This window comes from Mauremys mutica, chromosome 1 (assembly GCF_020497125.1).
Source record: "Mauremys mutica isolate MM-2020 ecotype Southern chromosome 1, ASM2049712v1, whole genome shotgun sequence".
Classification (NCBI taxonomy): Eukaryota; Metazoa; Chordata; order Testudines; family Geoemydidae; genus Mauremys; species Mauremys mutica.
The window spans coordinates 198132618-198146284 of NC_059072.1; the positions used below are offsets into that span (position 1 = coordinate 198132618).

Consider the following 13667-nt stretch of genomic DNA (forward strand, 5'->3'; position numbering starts at 1 on the left):
ACAGTTTATCATCCCCCACTTGTTACACTGGATTAGATTTTCACAAGTGAACACTGATTTTGAATGTCCACTTTGAGGCACCTTAAGCCGCCTGATTTTCAGAGGGTGTGTGCTCAGCACTTTCTGAAAATCAGGTCTCTTCAAGTTATCTCAATTTTTGAGCTTCCAAGTGGAGGCCTCCAAAAAAAAAATCACTAATTGCTTTTAAATATCTTGGCCACCATGTCCACTATGAGATTTTTCAGGGCAAGGTCCATGTCCTTCTACTTCTAACGCACTCAGCAAATTTCTGGACACTATACTAAATAATGTTATCCTTTTATATCATTCACGCCAAGCTCTTCTTTGTAAACTCCCACAACCAAATTTAAAAGATGGTTTGCTGCAATGTAAGTATTTTATTTTATTTTTATCAATATGAAAATTAGAGCAGACTTTTGAGTGCATATGTGGTGAAATGACACCTACTGGTAGAAGCAAGTAAGGGGTACGTGAAAGACATTCTTAACATACCCGTAGAAAACGAAATTGCCTTTACAATCTGCATGTATTCACATGCAATTAAAAAAAAATAAAAATCAAGTAAATCAACTTTGGTATGTACAAATCCAATGTTTTCAAATCTCTTCTCCTATAATGTAAATATTTAATAAGATTTAATACTTAAGAGATCATGTACCACAGGCAGTTACTAAAGCTTTGCACACAGCAGAACTAGGTCAAGGCAATATATATGAAATTACCATTTTTGTAGACAAAAAATAATATACCAAGTGTTCAGATTTTTTAAAATTTATTTTCAGGAAAATGGCATTCTTTCAATGGACGTGTACAATTTTCTCCATGCACACAAAATTCAAGCTTAGAGCACAGATCATGTTATATGATCAAACACCAGGATGTCATAAAGATAATTGCTAAATTAAGTCTTATTTGGATGTGTACACATATTTGATGGAACAGTCTAAACATTAGACTGAGTCAGTCAGTCCCAAACTTTATCCAAGATTTAGAAGTAGATTAACAATATAGGGTCTTCATTTATGAGGAAACAGAAGACAAATTTAAAGTTTAAATGCTTGTTCTAGACCAAGCCAAATGTATAAAAAGGCCAGTACTGGCCATACATAGAACTTTCAGTACACAGCTTGCTCTGAACTGTGTTAGTTTCCCATAAATTTTAAATAGATAACAAGGAAAGAAGCATAAATATCCTAGTTTGCTTTTAAAAAAACCCTGTTTCTTAAACAAACTGAGCATAAATTGAAAAATATGCAAACAATAAAAAATGAACTTACCAAGAAGTGGAATAGGTTGGGTGACAGGTGGAGGAGGTATGTTAGTAGGTGCTACAGGTGGTGGACCAGTTCCAAATATTTTGGAACCATCACTAGTTTCAGCATTCCCTCTCGATCCAGAAACCACAGTTGGAATGGGATTTCCAATAGATAAGTCTTTTGTAGTGTCTTCATTTATGCCAGCCACAGTAGCTGAGGAACAATTACATTAATATATGAAAAGTTAGATGTAATTTTTCCTGCATACACCTAATTCCTTCTCTCTATAGTCCTCTTAATCAATGTACACACACACACACTTACAATTTGGGATATTTATTCCTGGAGTGTGAGGAACAGATACTGGAGGGGTTATAGGAGGTGGCGGTCCAGGAGGAAGAAAACCTATATGAACACAAAAATTGACAAATTTTAACACTATGTACTTTTAAGATCATATTTTAATTCTGCAGTTTTATTGCAGACACTTTAAATGGTTAAAAGTTTAAATCAAAGTATATTCTCTGGAAGTACTTCATATACCTGGGGGCAAATGCATTGGATTGAATCCAGGTCGCAAAAATGGAGGTGGTGGTGGTACACCAGGGCCAAACCCAGGAGGAGGGATCCCTAAAGGAGCCGTGAAAGTAGGAGGCTGAAGTGCACCAACTACAGGGGGACCTGATGGATGTGGTGGAACCGATGGATGTGGTGGAACCTACAGAGGAAGGAAGGAAGAGTTAGCCTCAAAAACCACATGCATTTGGTGAGAAATAGTCTGCTGTGCTTACTTTGTTAGACAAGACAAAGTAACAAATTTACTGTCAAAACTGAAACTGATCACAGATGGCTGTGATTTTACTCAAACACTGGCAAACACACAAAACACCATCACATTAAATTGCAGTTCTGCTCTGAAAAGTGACTAGATAAAAATGGCACCTTATAAATAAGGATACGATTTGATCACAGATTCCATTGCATCTGAGTAGCCAAAAAAGGTACTTTTTACTCCTAATAGCACTGGAGACCCATGATAGCTCTTGATTTAACTGAACTGTATTCCTTAGAACATAAGAACACCCATACTGGGTCAGACCAATGGTCCATCTACTACAGCATCCTGTCTTCCGACAGTGACCAATGCCAGGTGCTTCAGAGAGAATGAATAAAACAGGGCAGTTGCACAAGAAGGGAAGACTCAGCTCAACTCTCAGATCCTAGACTGAGTTTGCACGAGCTATCTATCAAAGATGATGTCTTTTTGCAATAAAATAAGCAAATTTGATATGGAGATTGAGAGGAACATACAACCCTATCCCACCATTCTCATAATTTTTTTTTTAAATTTAACTTTGTTTTTCAGAGCGGACTTTAATTTATTTTTATTTAAGTTTATTTAAGTTTAGACTATGCCTGAAATATGACTCAACATAATATTTCCTATTTTAAAGTGTTATAAAGTTAGTTTTAATTTACATTTCCTTCCTGCTGTGTGTATTGTTTTGGTTATATTTCTTAGATACAGTCATTAGTCAGTTTTCATAAAGGTGTTATGAGAGTTTTCTGTATTTCCTGCTAGTGTACATCGACATTTTTACTGGAAAAATTTTGTGTAAAACAACATCTCATTTATTACTAAAAAAGGTAAGTGTGGTGGGTTTACACCTGGTTAATGTATCTTATCTGAAAATTAAATTAAAAGGACTTCTGATGTTTACATATGATATGATAGGTGTTTGTCCTCTTTGTTGAGTTTTAATTTTATGCATTAATTTCTCTATTAGACCTATATCCCAAACATAAGCGAAACAAAACTTTTTCAGTGTATTACACCAAGTAATAACAGGAGAGCATTTTCTGTTCCCAATTCCCAATAGTAATAGCCATGATACTACTAAAACATACTGAAGATTTAAGTTTTAAAAAGACTGCCTCATTAATTGAGAGACCTAAAAAGATCTCTAATGGGTCATTTGGAAGACTACATGTAGTTACTGATCAATGGTGGATTTTTGGGTGGTATCTACTTCCTAGAAAGGAATGGAAAAAGGCAAATAATCTGCTTCAAAGAAAAGCAGGATTGATACTTGGGCCTTCTAGTCCTTTAACCATTTCTTCCAGTAGGGAGACTGGCTTACACTTCATACAGATGAAGTCGCTTCTATCCTCCAGGAGAAAACCAAACATATCCTGTGCAGGTCACAATAGTTGATACCTCACTATCTCACTACCCATATTTTCTTCCTTGTAATGTATCAAGAGCCTCTTCAGACCATGTTTTTATTGCTTCTGGAAGCCTGAGAGGCAAAAACTCTGTGCTCTCTCCCTAGGAGAACTCCCAGGCAAACTCCTTGTGTTTGCGTCTTCTCTGTTCGTTGCTCCCTAGGTTCGTGACTAACTGTCTTTTCATAAGCTGTATTGCTTTAGCGCACAGAAGAGGGAAGATCTCATTCCTGCTTGTAGGTTGCATGACACAGATTGACTTGTCCCTGATGAGAGGCAGAAAATGAAGGCAGGAACTCCTGACTGCCCTGAGTTCCAATAGGTTGATGTGAAGACTGGTTTCTTGAAGTGACCATCTGCCTTGGAGCTCTCCCGCCCAACAGGGATGCATCCACTGTTACAGTGACTGTCAAGACCACTAACAGGGATGGTTTCCCAGCAAGGGAAGCACACTTTGAATCCTGGTGAGCCCGGCATGCCCTTCCAAGGAAAGGAAGTCTCTCCAGAGGGAGGACAGAGGAACAAAACTAATCCTTTCAATTACTAAACTAAGCTAATCTAACTAACTAAAAGACTAAGGGTACGTCTACACTTACCTGCCGGTTCGACGCGGAGAGTTCGACTTTTTGGAGTTCGAACTATCGCGTCTGATCTAGACGCGATAGTTCGAACTCCGGAAGCGCCGCGGTCGACTCCGGTACTCCACCTCGGCAGAAGGAGTTGGCGGAGTCGATGGGGGAGCTGCGGAGTTCGACCCCGCCGCGTCTGGACGGGTGAGTTGTTCGAATTAGGGTACTTCAAATTCAGCTACGCTATTCACGTAGCTGAATTTGCGTACCCTAACTCGAACCCCCTTCTTAGTGTAGACCAGGCCTAAGGAGAAAAAAACAGCCAAGGCACGCTCAAGACAGACATACTAAAGCTGCATCTCAGGCCAAGGCAGTTGAGAAGGAAGTGAGGCTGGTTCACCCAGGCAGCCCTCTACAGCCTTGGGGTGGGGCAGGAGGTTGTGTAGGGTGCATGCACGGGCTGAACTGACACAGCTAATGAAAGTCTCGGATCAAAGGCGTATGCAGTGCAAGCACACCTGAAACAGAGAACCCATAGGGACACTCCTCAAAGAAGCAGCATTACTGCACCATAACAATGGATTTTTCTAAACTTTTAGTGAAGTACTCAAAGGCTAACTCAGTGAAGTATCGAAAACACTAATTTTTGTTCAAATTCTACAAGGGCTGTATTTATTACTTTTAAGTCAATAGCAAGGAAAGTTAGTTTATAACAGCATATGGAACAAGCTAATGCACTCTTGTGATAAACTGACAGATTGAAAGGTTACAACCAATCTGGTTAAGAAAACTCATGCAGTAACGTTTATTGGACCAAAGCTTCCGGAATAAAAGTCAGGATTTGGTACTGTGGGCACAGCATTCTGAAGAATCATTGAAGGCAGTCCAGGGGGGACTGAAGAGCAGTGAAAGACCTCCAAAAGGAGGATGGAAACTGGTATACCTCCAGCACAGAGGTAAGCAACCATTTTCAAGCTCTCGGTACAGGTACCACTGCTGAGAATGCCTTTGAGTAATCTGAGGGAATGGATCAGAAGGAGACCCCTGTTGACTGGAAGACAAGGGATGCATTGTCCTAGGAATGGAGGTTCCACTACTATCATTCCCAAGTGGAGGAGAAAGGTGGTGGTGGTCAGGGCCTCCCTCCTAAGGGTGATGGAGACATTCATCAGCCATCTGGACTGGGAATCCCGAGAAGTGTGCTGCTTGCCTGGAACCTGAATTCAGGATGTGATAGAGTCTGCCAAGACACATCAAGGCCTCGGACCGCTACACCTTCCTATTTATCCACATGGGCATCAGTGATACCGCCAAAAACGACCTTGAGCAGATCACCTCAGACTACGTGGCTCTGGGAAGAAGGATACAAGCCAACAATGAACTTGGAGACGCCAATCCACATCGGGGCCTTCCCAGGAATATGGCTTGGCTGGTAAGAAACTCAGTCATTCACGGACATGTGACTTGCCCATGTGACTCCAAAACTCCATCTTGGAGCTGGACTTTGCATAGGAGTGAGGAGGGGGTCTCCACCCACAAGAGAAAGTCTACTTAAACCCCTGGGAGACCCCTCCATTTTGTCTTCAGCTGGGGGGAGGGACAGCTCAGTGGTTTGAGCATTGGCCTGCTAAACCCAGGGTTATGAGTTCAATCCTTGAGGGGGCCATTTAGAGATTGGGGCAAAAATCTGTCTGGGGATTAGTCCTGCTTTGAGCAGGGGGTTGGACTAGATGACCTCCTGAGGTCCCTTCCAACTCTGATATTCTATGATTAAAGAGAGAGCCTCTCCAACCCAAGGATACCTGAAAGAAACTGGAACAAAGGACAGTAACTACAGGGGGTGTGAGTGTTTGCTGGACCCAGGCTAGAAGGAGACTAGTCTGTAAAAGGAAGCTTACTGGGTGAGGTTTTTATCTGTATTCAGTTTCTTAGACATAGACTTGCGTGTTCTATTTTATTTTGCTTGGTAATTCACTTTATTCTATCTGCTATTACTTGGAACCACTTAAATCCTACTTTCTGTGTTTAATAAAAATCACTTTTTACTTATTAATTAACCCAGAGTATGTATTAACCGGGGGCGGGGGTGGGAGGGAACAGCTGTGCATATCTCCCTCAGTGTTATAGAGGGTGAACAATTTATGGAGTTTAAACTGTATAAGCTTTATACAAGGTAAAATTGATTTATTTGGGGTTTAGACCCCATTGGGAGTTGGGCATCTGAGTGTTAAAGACAGGAACACTTCTGTAGGCTGCTTTCAGTTAGGTCTGCAGCTTTGCGGCAAGTAATTCAGACCCTGGGTTGGTTTTGGAGCAGATGGATGTGTCTGGCTCAACAAGACGGGGTGCTAGAGTCCTGAGCTGGCAGGGAAAGCAGAGTCAGAAGTAGTCTTGGCACATCAGTTGACAGTTCCCAAGAGGGTTCTGTGACCCACCCCGTCACATATACCTCATCTCCATCTTCTGTGATTTTTAAAGTTCTTTTGTTACTATCATTGAGACTTAGTTCAGCAGCTAGGATCAGACCAGTTGCTTTTTGCTAAGGTGTGCTCAACTGGGAGGTAAGACTAGGCTGAAGTTGCATTGCCTTTTTTTTGTAAAAAAAAGATTCAAGCAGTTGGTATCAGGTAGAAGCTGGATGTGGGAAAAGAAGATAGTATGTGTGACACACTGCCAGGGTTACCAGTTAGCAGACGGGCATACCAGAATAAAAAAAGGCTAAATGCTACCTGAGATACTCTGTGACTTCTGTTTCCCCCACCCTCCCGTCTCTATGATTAATTCATGCACTGACAAGTTGAACTATGATTTAAATATGTTTCTAGTTGCAGCTATCCAGCAGCAAATGGAGAGAAACGAGTAAACAATCTCACCTGTGGAGGAGGTACTGTTATAGGTGCCGGTATGGGAACAGGAATTGGAACAGGCAATGCTTTAGGGATAGGTGACACTGGTTCATTATGTGTAGTTTCTGCACCTCCATTTTGAGCTACTTCATTTTCAGATTTCTTAGAAATTCCTTTCCACTCTACAGGAAATAAATAGAAGCCAGTTCAGTTGAAAAAGTATGAATATTTAGTCACTGTCGACTGCTGCTAAGTAAAGCCAATGTGACGATTATGTTGCAAACAATCAGCTAGCTGTCCCTATAACAAATTATATGTAAAGGTGTTTCTGAAAATACAAACTGAAAAATCTCTGTAAATACAGACTGTACAACAAGCAGTCACTAAAGGAAGGCAAGTAAAATAAAAAAAAAAGTCTTCCAATAGTCATTTAACAGCTGATGTGACTCATCTTTGCATTCAGAACTGCTGTTGCATTTCTGCAAAGGATTCTGAAGCACATTAGCGACAATAATGAAAACAGTGGGATGTTACTTGGAACAACAGTATGTTCCAACAGTCAGTATGCATAATTAGTTATTCCAGGGCAAGGCAAAGACAGCTTTTCCCTCTGATAATCACCATGTTGGGAGCACTAATATTGTATTACTACTGTGTGGTACAACACACTCCTGTGCAAAACAAAAAGAGAAAACACTAGTCAAGCACCACTAGAGAAGCATTAGCTATAGCTCCAAACTCATTTTATAATGGAATGAGGACATATTTAGGGGAGGTCCCTATTGCCAATCAATGCTTTCTTAGAAACCAGCAGAGAAAAAAGCAAGATGGATGAGGCAAAAAACTACATGGAGAAACAGTCCAGATATTAAACACAAAAAAAAATAAAACAGCAAGAGAAAAGACAAGAGATTTAGAATGCCATTCTTGATGATGGAACAAAAGTGTTGATTTGCTATCAACAGAAATGCTGCACTGAGATGAGACTGAAATAGTGGCTGAGATGATACAAAATGCCTGAAATCACTTAGGTTGCTGGAAGTAAAAAAAATTTGAGAAAAGCCAATGTGAAGTCTATCCCAGATTATCTCTGAATAAGCTTTCACATATCGCTCATTTTAATGTATTCTTGGCTTTTTTGCTTATTAAAGCATTTATCTGGGAGAAAAGATGACCCAGAGCTAGCTAAAAATTGGATAGAACAATGAAGAAGGCTGAAATAACACTGATCAGCCACTGAAGTTTCTCACACATATCAATGGCTAAATTGTTAAAATCAACAATAGTCTAGTGTTCCATATCACCAGTTCACAAAAACAGACACAATAACTTCCAACTTTAAAGTAAGTTTTGGTCACATGGTTGTTTTATGCACTTCTTAAACCACAACAGTTAGTAATAAAAGCTATCGTTAGCACTTGTGTTGAGCCATAATTTGGTAATTCCCATTAAGGTCTTTACCACGATATCTATCGCTATTTTCTTATTATAAACTTAACAAAACTTGCATTTTCAGTACACATACAGAAGTCTATGCATATAGTTTAGGTCAAGACAAATACAATATTTCTATACAATTAATATTAACATGTTTGTAAATAACAAAGATTTCATTGAAACAAACTATTCACAGCTCTAGTTAAATCAACCCAAAATAATTCATTTGAAGATGATTTAAAAAAAATCTGTGTATTTTACCTGGGCTAAGAGTTTCATTGTCCAACATTCCTCCTTCACAAAAACTTTCAAGATCTTCAGGCTTCACTTTGTCCCATGGTACGTAGGTAACACCTAATTCTACATCCCAATACTGCTTGTAGTCTGGTTTAATTCCTTTATTTAAAGCCCACGCAATCTTAAGAAGGAAAAAAGAAAAAAGAAAAAAAAAAGTCAGAGCCCAGCTGCATTTTAACTTTTTTGTTCAGTACTCAGAAAATAGGCACTTAAAATTAAACAGCATTCAGCATCACAACATAGGTCAGGAAGCAACAGAAGGAGACTGTGTCCAACCGGACCTGCAGGAGAAATTTAGGCAATTATAAATACTGGAATTTAACTAGATTGTCTGGGCTAATTCTTCCACATATTTTGTAAAAGATGCTATAAGATTTTGATTTATTTTAAATGATCAGCACTTCATTTCAGTTTCATTCAAGAAGACAGCACTGAACTCTCTAAAACAATACTGGGTTACTGATTCAGAAGAAAGAATGCCACTACTGAATCAGCTTCACTTTATTTAGTACTCTATTTTCTTTGTGGGTTTCCCGAAAATGATTACAAGACAAAGGGAATTTAAGACAGGCACCCTTTTATCAACTTAAGAGAAACCCTTGTTAGTGACCTGGAAGAGGAAAAAGGATCCAAATTTCATCAATTTCCATATACCAAATGCTCACCAATAACCAAACTAAATAGGGCATTCACCTAAGTTACTGAACATCATGCTATATATAAAATATTAAATTTAAAGATTATGCTAAGTTTTAAAACTGTTTGAATCTATTATAAAAAATTTCAAAGTAGTACCTTTATAGATTTCTGATTGACTTTGAAGTTGCCTCGGCTCAGTTTTTGTAGGGCACGGTAAGCATCCTGTCTGTGAACCATTACAATATAGGCACATCCTCTAGGCGGTATCATCTGTTACATGTACAGGAACAACATTATTCAAGCTGCTACACTTGGTAAAACAAAAGGTAACCAATGTATTATTAAACAGAAGTAGGCTGTAACAACAGTCTTGCATGTCAGGAAGACCTCTGGATGAGTTAGAGGGCATAAACAGATCTAATACTTATTAGTGGATAGCCTTTTAAACTAATATCAGGAAGACATTAATATTTATCCATCTAAAATTCCTGTTTAGAAAGTGTAGCCTGGTAAACAAGGGGGCAAGTGCTTATGCCACAATGTAGATATTCCATGTGAGGGAACATACTCACGAAAAGTACTCCATCCTGAATATGGCTGAGAATAGCATATACATAAATTAGCTCCAAGATCATGGCATTTTTAATGGTTTTCCTCTAATACACAAGCACTTTGTTTTTCTAAAAACTACAAATTGCCACCTACACCTCTGCTTTCACAGTTTTCTCTTCAAATGGTTGTAATCATTTTAAGAATAGTCACTTTTTAAAATCTATTTTTACAAAGCTACCTCTAATTTGTTTTGAGGAATTAGAGGTAGCAGAGAGAAGCTACAGCCAAATTATGGATTTTTGTTTTTTATTTTTTAAGTTTCACTCCTAGGAGGACCATAAGCTATATCAAAACAACAAAAAATTAAGAAGGACTGCTGTAAGCTTAAAGGAAGAGGAAGAAAAGTGTACTAGGAGAATATTACATAAACAAGTTTCTGCAATCAAGGGGTCTCCACACAATCAAACTTTGGGCAGAAGAATGGAGGACAACAGCTGTGCAGCGAGCATCCTGCAGCTAAGCTCCTCATCCACCATCTTTCACTTGGGTCTCCTAAGACAAAGCATGGTCTCATGAAATTGGGGTACTCTTCTGGGTTTACCCCAAGAACAATGGTGCTTTTAAAAGCAAGTGTCTTGTAACAACCGATTCATATTTTCCACAAATCAAACAGTGGCAATAGTTCAAAAAAAGATGATGGTATAGAGAAAAAGGTAAGTGTTGATCTTGGGAATGAACACAAACAAAAAGTTGTTTTAAATAAAAAAGTTGTTTATAAATAAAAGGCCTCTTTATAACAAAGGCATATCATGACCTTTGCTTATATTTCACTATTTATACTCACATTTATAGATTCAATCGGGCCAAACTCCTCTAAAAGACTTCCAACATCTTGCTGAGTTGTTCTTTTGTCTAGTTGTCCTACCCAGAGTGTAGTACTACAAACTAGAAGAAAAATAAAGTCTGACACTTAGGACGTTACTATTAGCACTTTTACATTTTACTTTTGCAATATAAAGGCTTGTGTTAAAATGGCCATTAAAGATAAATTGAAGCTTTTTTTCTGTTACTTGAATTATAAATATTTTTCTTTATTTATAATATTACAAAATAAATATCTTTTAAAACAAAAACATTTGAAAGTTATTTCCGTTTTTTTTACCTGCCAGGAGCTGAATTCAGGGTTCTATTTAGCCATGACTACATCACCACCCACCATTGTTAGAATGTATGCACTGATTTCAAAATTATAAATAAATGCTTAATTGACTGGGAATTTTAAAGAGTCATGAATTTTAAAATTCGTGATAGAAAGGGGGGGGGGATTTTTTTACTGCTGTGTCAGTGCAGACCTGTGGATTTCCCAACAAATTATAATGAATGAACCCCAATAAGGCAAATACTGACTCCCAATGTTTCACACTTCAATTACAGGCCAAGGTGACAGATTCTAGATAGGTGACAATACATAATGAAAGATCTTGCTAGTGAGGTGGTACTTGGCAGGCACAAGATAAGGCCTTCTTTCCAGCAGATAGGATAAATCAATTCCAATGGATGACAGATCCCTCCTCTTAGAATCATAGAATATCAGGGTTGGAAGGGACCTCAGGAGGTCATCTAGTCCAACCCCCTGCTCAAAGCAGGACCAATTCCCAACTAAATCATCCCAGCCAGGGCTTTGTCAAGCCGGGCCTTAAAAACCTCTAAGAATGGAGATTCCACCACCTCCCTAGGGAACCCATTCCACCACCCTCCTAGTGAAAAGGTTTTTCCTAATATCCAACCTAAACCTACCCCACTGCAACTTGAGACCATTACTCCTTGTTCTGTCATCAGGTACCACTGAGAATAGTCTAGATCCATCCTCTTTGGAACCCCCTTTCAGGTAGTTGAAAGCAGCTATCAAATCCCCTCTCATTCTTCTCTTCTGCAGACTAAACAATCCCAGTTCCCTCAGCCTCTCCTCATAAGTCATGTGCTCCAGCCCCCTAATCATTTTGTTGTCCTTCGCTAGACTCTTTCCAATTTTTCTACATCCTTCTTGTAGTGTGGGGCCCAAAACTGGACACAGTACTCCAGATGAGGCCTCACCAATGTCGAATAGAGGGGAATGATCACGTCCCTCGATCTGCTGGCAATGCCCCTACTTGTACAGTCCATTAGCCTTCTTGGCAACAAGGGCACACTTAAATGGTTCCCTTCTTTGGTTAGTAGATGGAAACACTTATTGATTAGAGAGGTGGGTTTTTTTGTTGTTTTTTTTTTAAGTCAGGAAGGAATAGTGTCAGGGATTTGTAGACAAGAAGTGTATTTAAATTTATTACAATTAACTTGGTTCTTTAGGTTGAAAATGGAACAGAGGTAGTTCAAAATACAGGCTTCCACAACCACCACTCCAAAAGTAAGTATGGCAGAATTTGACTCATGGCATCTATCCTTTTACTCTCCCCTGCAAGCAGGTATAGAATGGCTAACCCTAGACAACCTGGATCTCCCAGTGGCAACAGACATGACAAAGAAATTGGGAGAGGGATTGGAAAAGAAGCATCTAAACACCTGAGGCACTTGATAGGTCTTTTCACCTCTAATAAAAGTATTTGAAAGTGCGCTGCTCAAATGTGTCTGGCTAGTCAAAAAGTTCCTCATTAACAGGCAAAGTAACCCTGCTTCAGCCTTTACCCACAGATATCAAAGAGGATAGGTCTTCTCCTGGACTGACACTAAATTCAAGGTCTCTTATTTTGTCTACTGACTCCAGGAACTACTTCATATCCCCAGGGAAAATGTAGAAGAAGCCTCCATACTTTTTTTAATCTAGAAATGTAGACAACACAAGGTTCAGTATCAGCTCCACATCCTCCACACCAAAGTCCTTCTGATTCAGACAGATCTACAGTGCTGAACAGCAGAGAAGAGGAACCAGGCTGCACAACTCGTCAAGGCAGACTCTGTGAGAACTACAGATTTCTTGGGAGAAGCCAAAGAACAAGACTGGGTGCAGACTTGGCTTCCCTCTTTACAAAGCCTGAGGAATCCCAAGGTACAGAGGTATTCCAATAAGGCTACACTATCAAAGTATAACACGACCCACAAAAGGGAGATGGCATGAATTCACTCAAACAGCTTTGTAATAGGAGGAGAGACGAATACCACTATGGTTTGGGATTGTTTCTTCCCAGGATGCATCCAGGCATACCTCAAAGCCCAGCTCAGATGGCACCAAGCTTAAACCAGGCAATCCTTAGCACTGAGACTGACATGGAGGAGACTCATCCCTTTGTCTGGCCTTTTAGATGGCCCTTGTAGAGGAAGAGGCAACAACCCTGGCACAAGAGAGTTCCCTTGATCTTTAGGAGACCCAGTCTTCAACTGAGGAATTGGCAACATCAGGAGATGCAACTGGAGTTTGAGGACATTTCCCTCCCCTCAGATCCAGGTCTTTGTTTTTCTTTTTTCCTCACCTCAAAGTTCCTCCTATATTTGATGGTAGAGATCAGAGGAACCCAAAGTCATCTGACAGCCCAGGTCTAACTGCACCAACAGATGAGACAGTGGCACAGCACTATTGTCAAAAGGGAATAGCAACCAAGTCAAATCTAAGACCACCATCGGCACTAAGAAGTCAGCCCTCGTGGTGCTGACACATTAGAATCTGAAGCAGCATGGATGACTTTCCAGCACTGAGAGCTCTCTGGCACCAACACTTACTGAAAGTGTATTGTCTGAGGCTTTACATCAAAGATTTCAAATGCAGACGAGAACCATCATGATCATCTAGTCTGACCTCCTGTATAACACAGGCCATAGAACTTCCCTAAAAT

At 39.6% G+C, this 13667-nt stretch overlaps 1 protein-coding gene across 2 annotated transcripts in view; it reads right to left on the reverse strand.

Annotated features, from left to right (window-relative positions):
* Positions 1 to 13667, reverse strand: part of SCAF4 (SR-related CTD associated factor 4) — a 72320-nt gene that overhangs the window by 10222 nt on the left and 48431 nt on the right. For both annotated transcript variants that reach the window (XM_045002309.1, XM_045002308.1), the window contains exons 13-19: positions 10688 to 10788; positions 9448 to 9561; positions 8617 to 8773; positions 6946 to 7100; positions 1821 to 1995; positions 1602 to 1682; positions 1299 to 1490 (exon numbers count right to left, since the gene is read on the reverse strand). In XM_045002309.1, coding sequence (XP_044858244.1) covers positions 1299 to 1490; positions 1602 to 1682; positions 1821 to 1995; positions 6946 to 7100; positions 8617 to 8773; positions 9448 to 9561; positions 10688 to 10788 — 975 coding nt within the window. The remainder of the gene's footprint in view (positions 1 to 1298; positions 1491 to 1601; positions 1683 to 1820; positions 1996 to 6945; positions 7101 to 8616; positions 8774 to 9447; positions 9562 to 10687; positions 10789 to 13667) is intronic.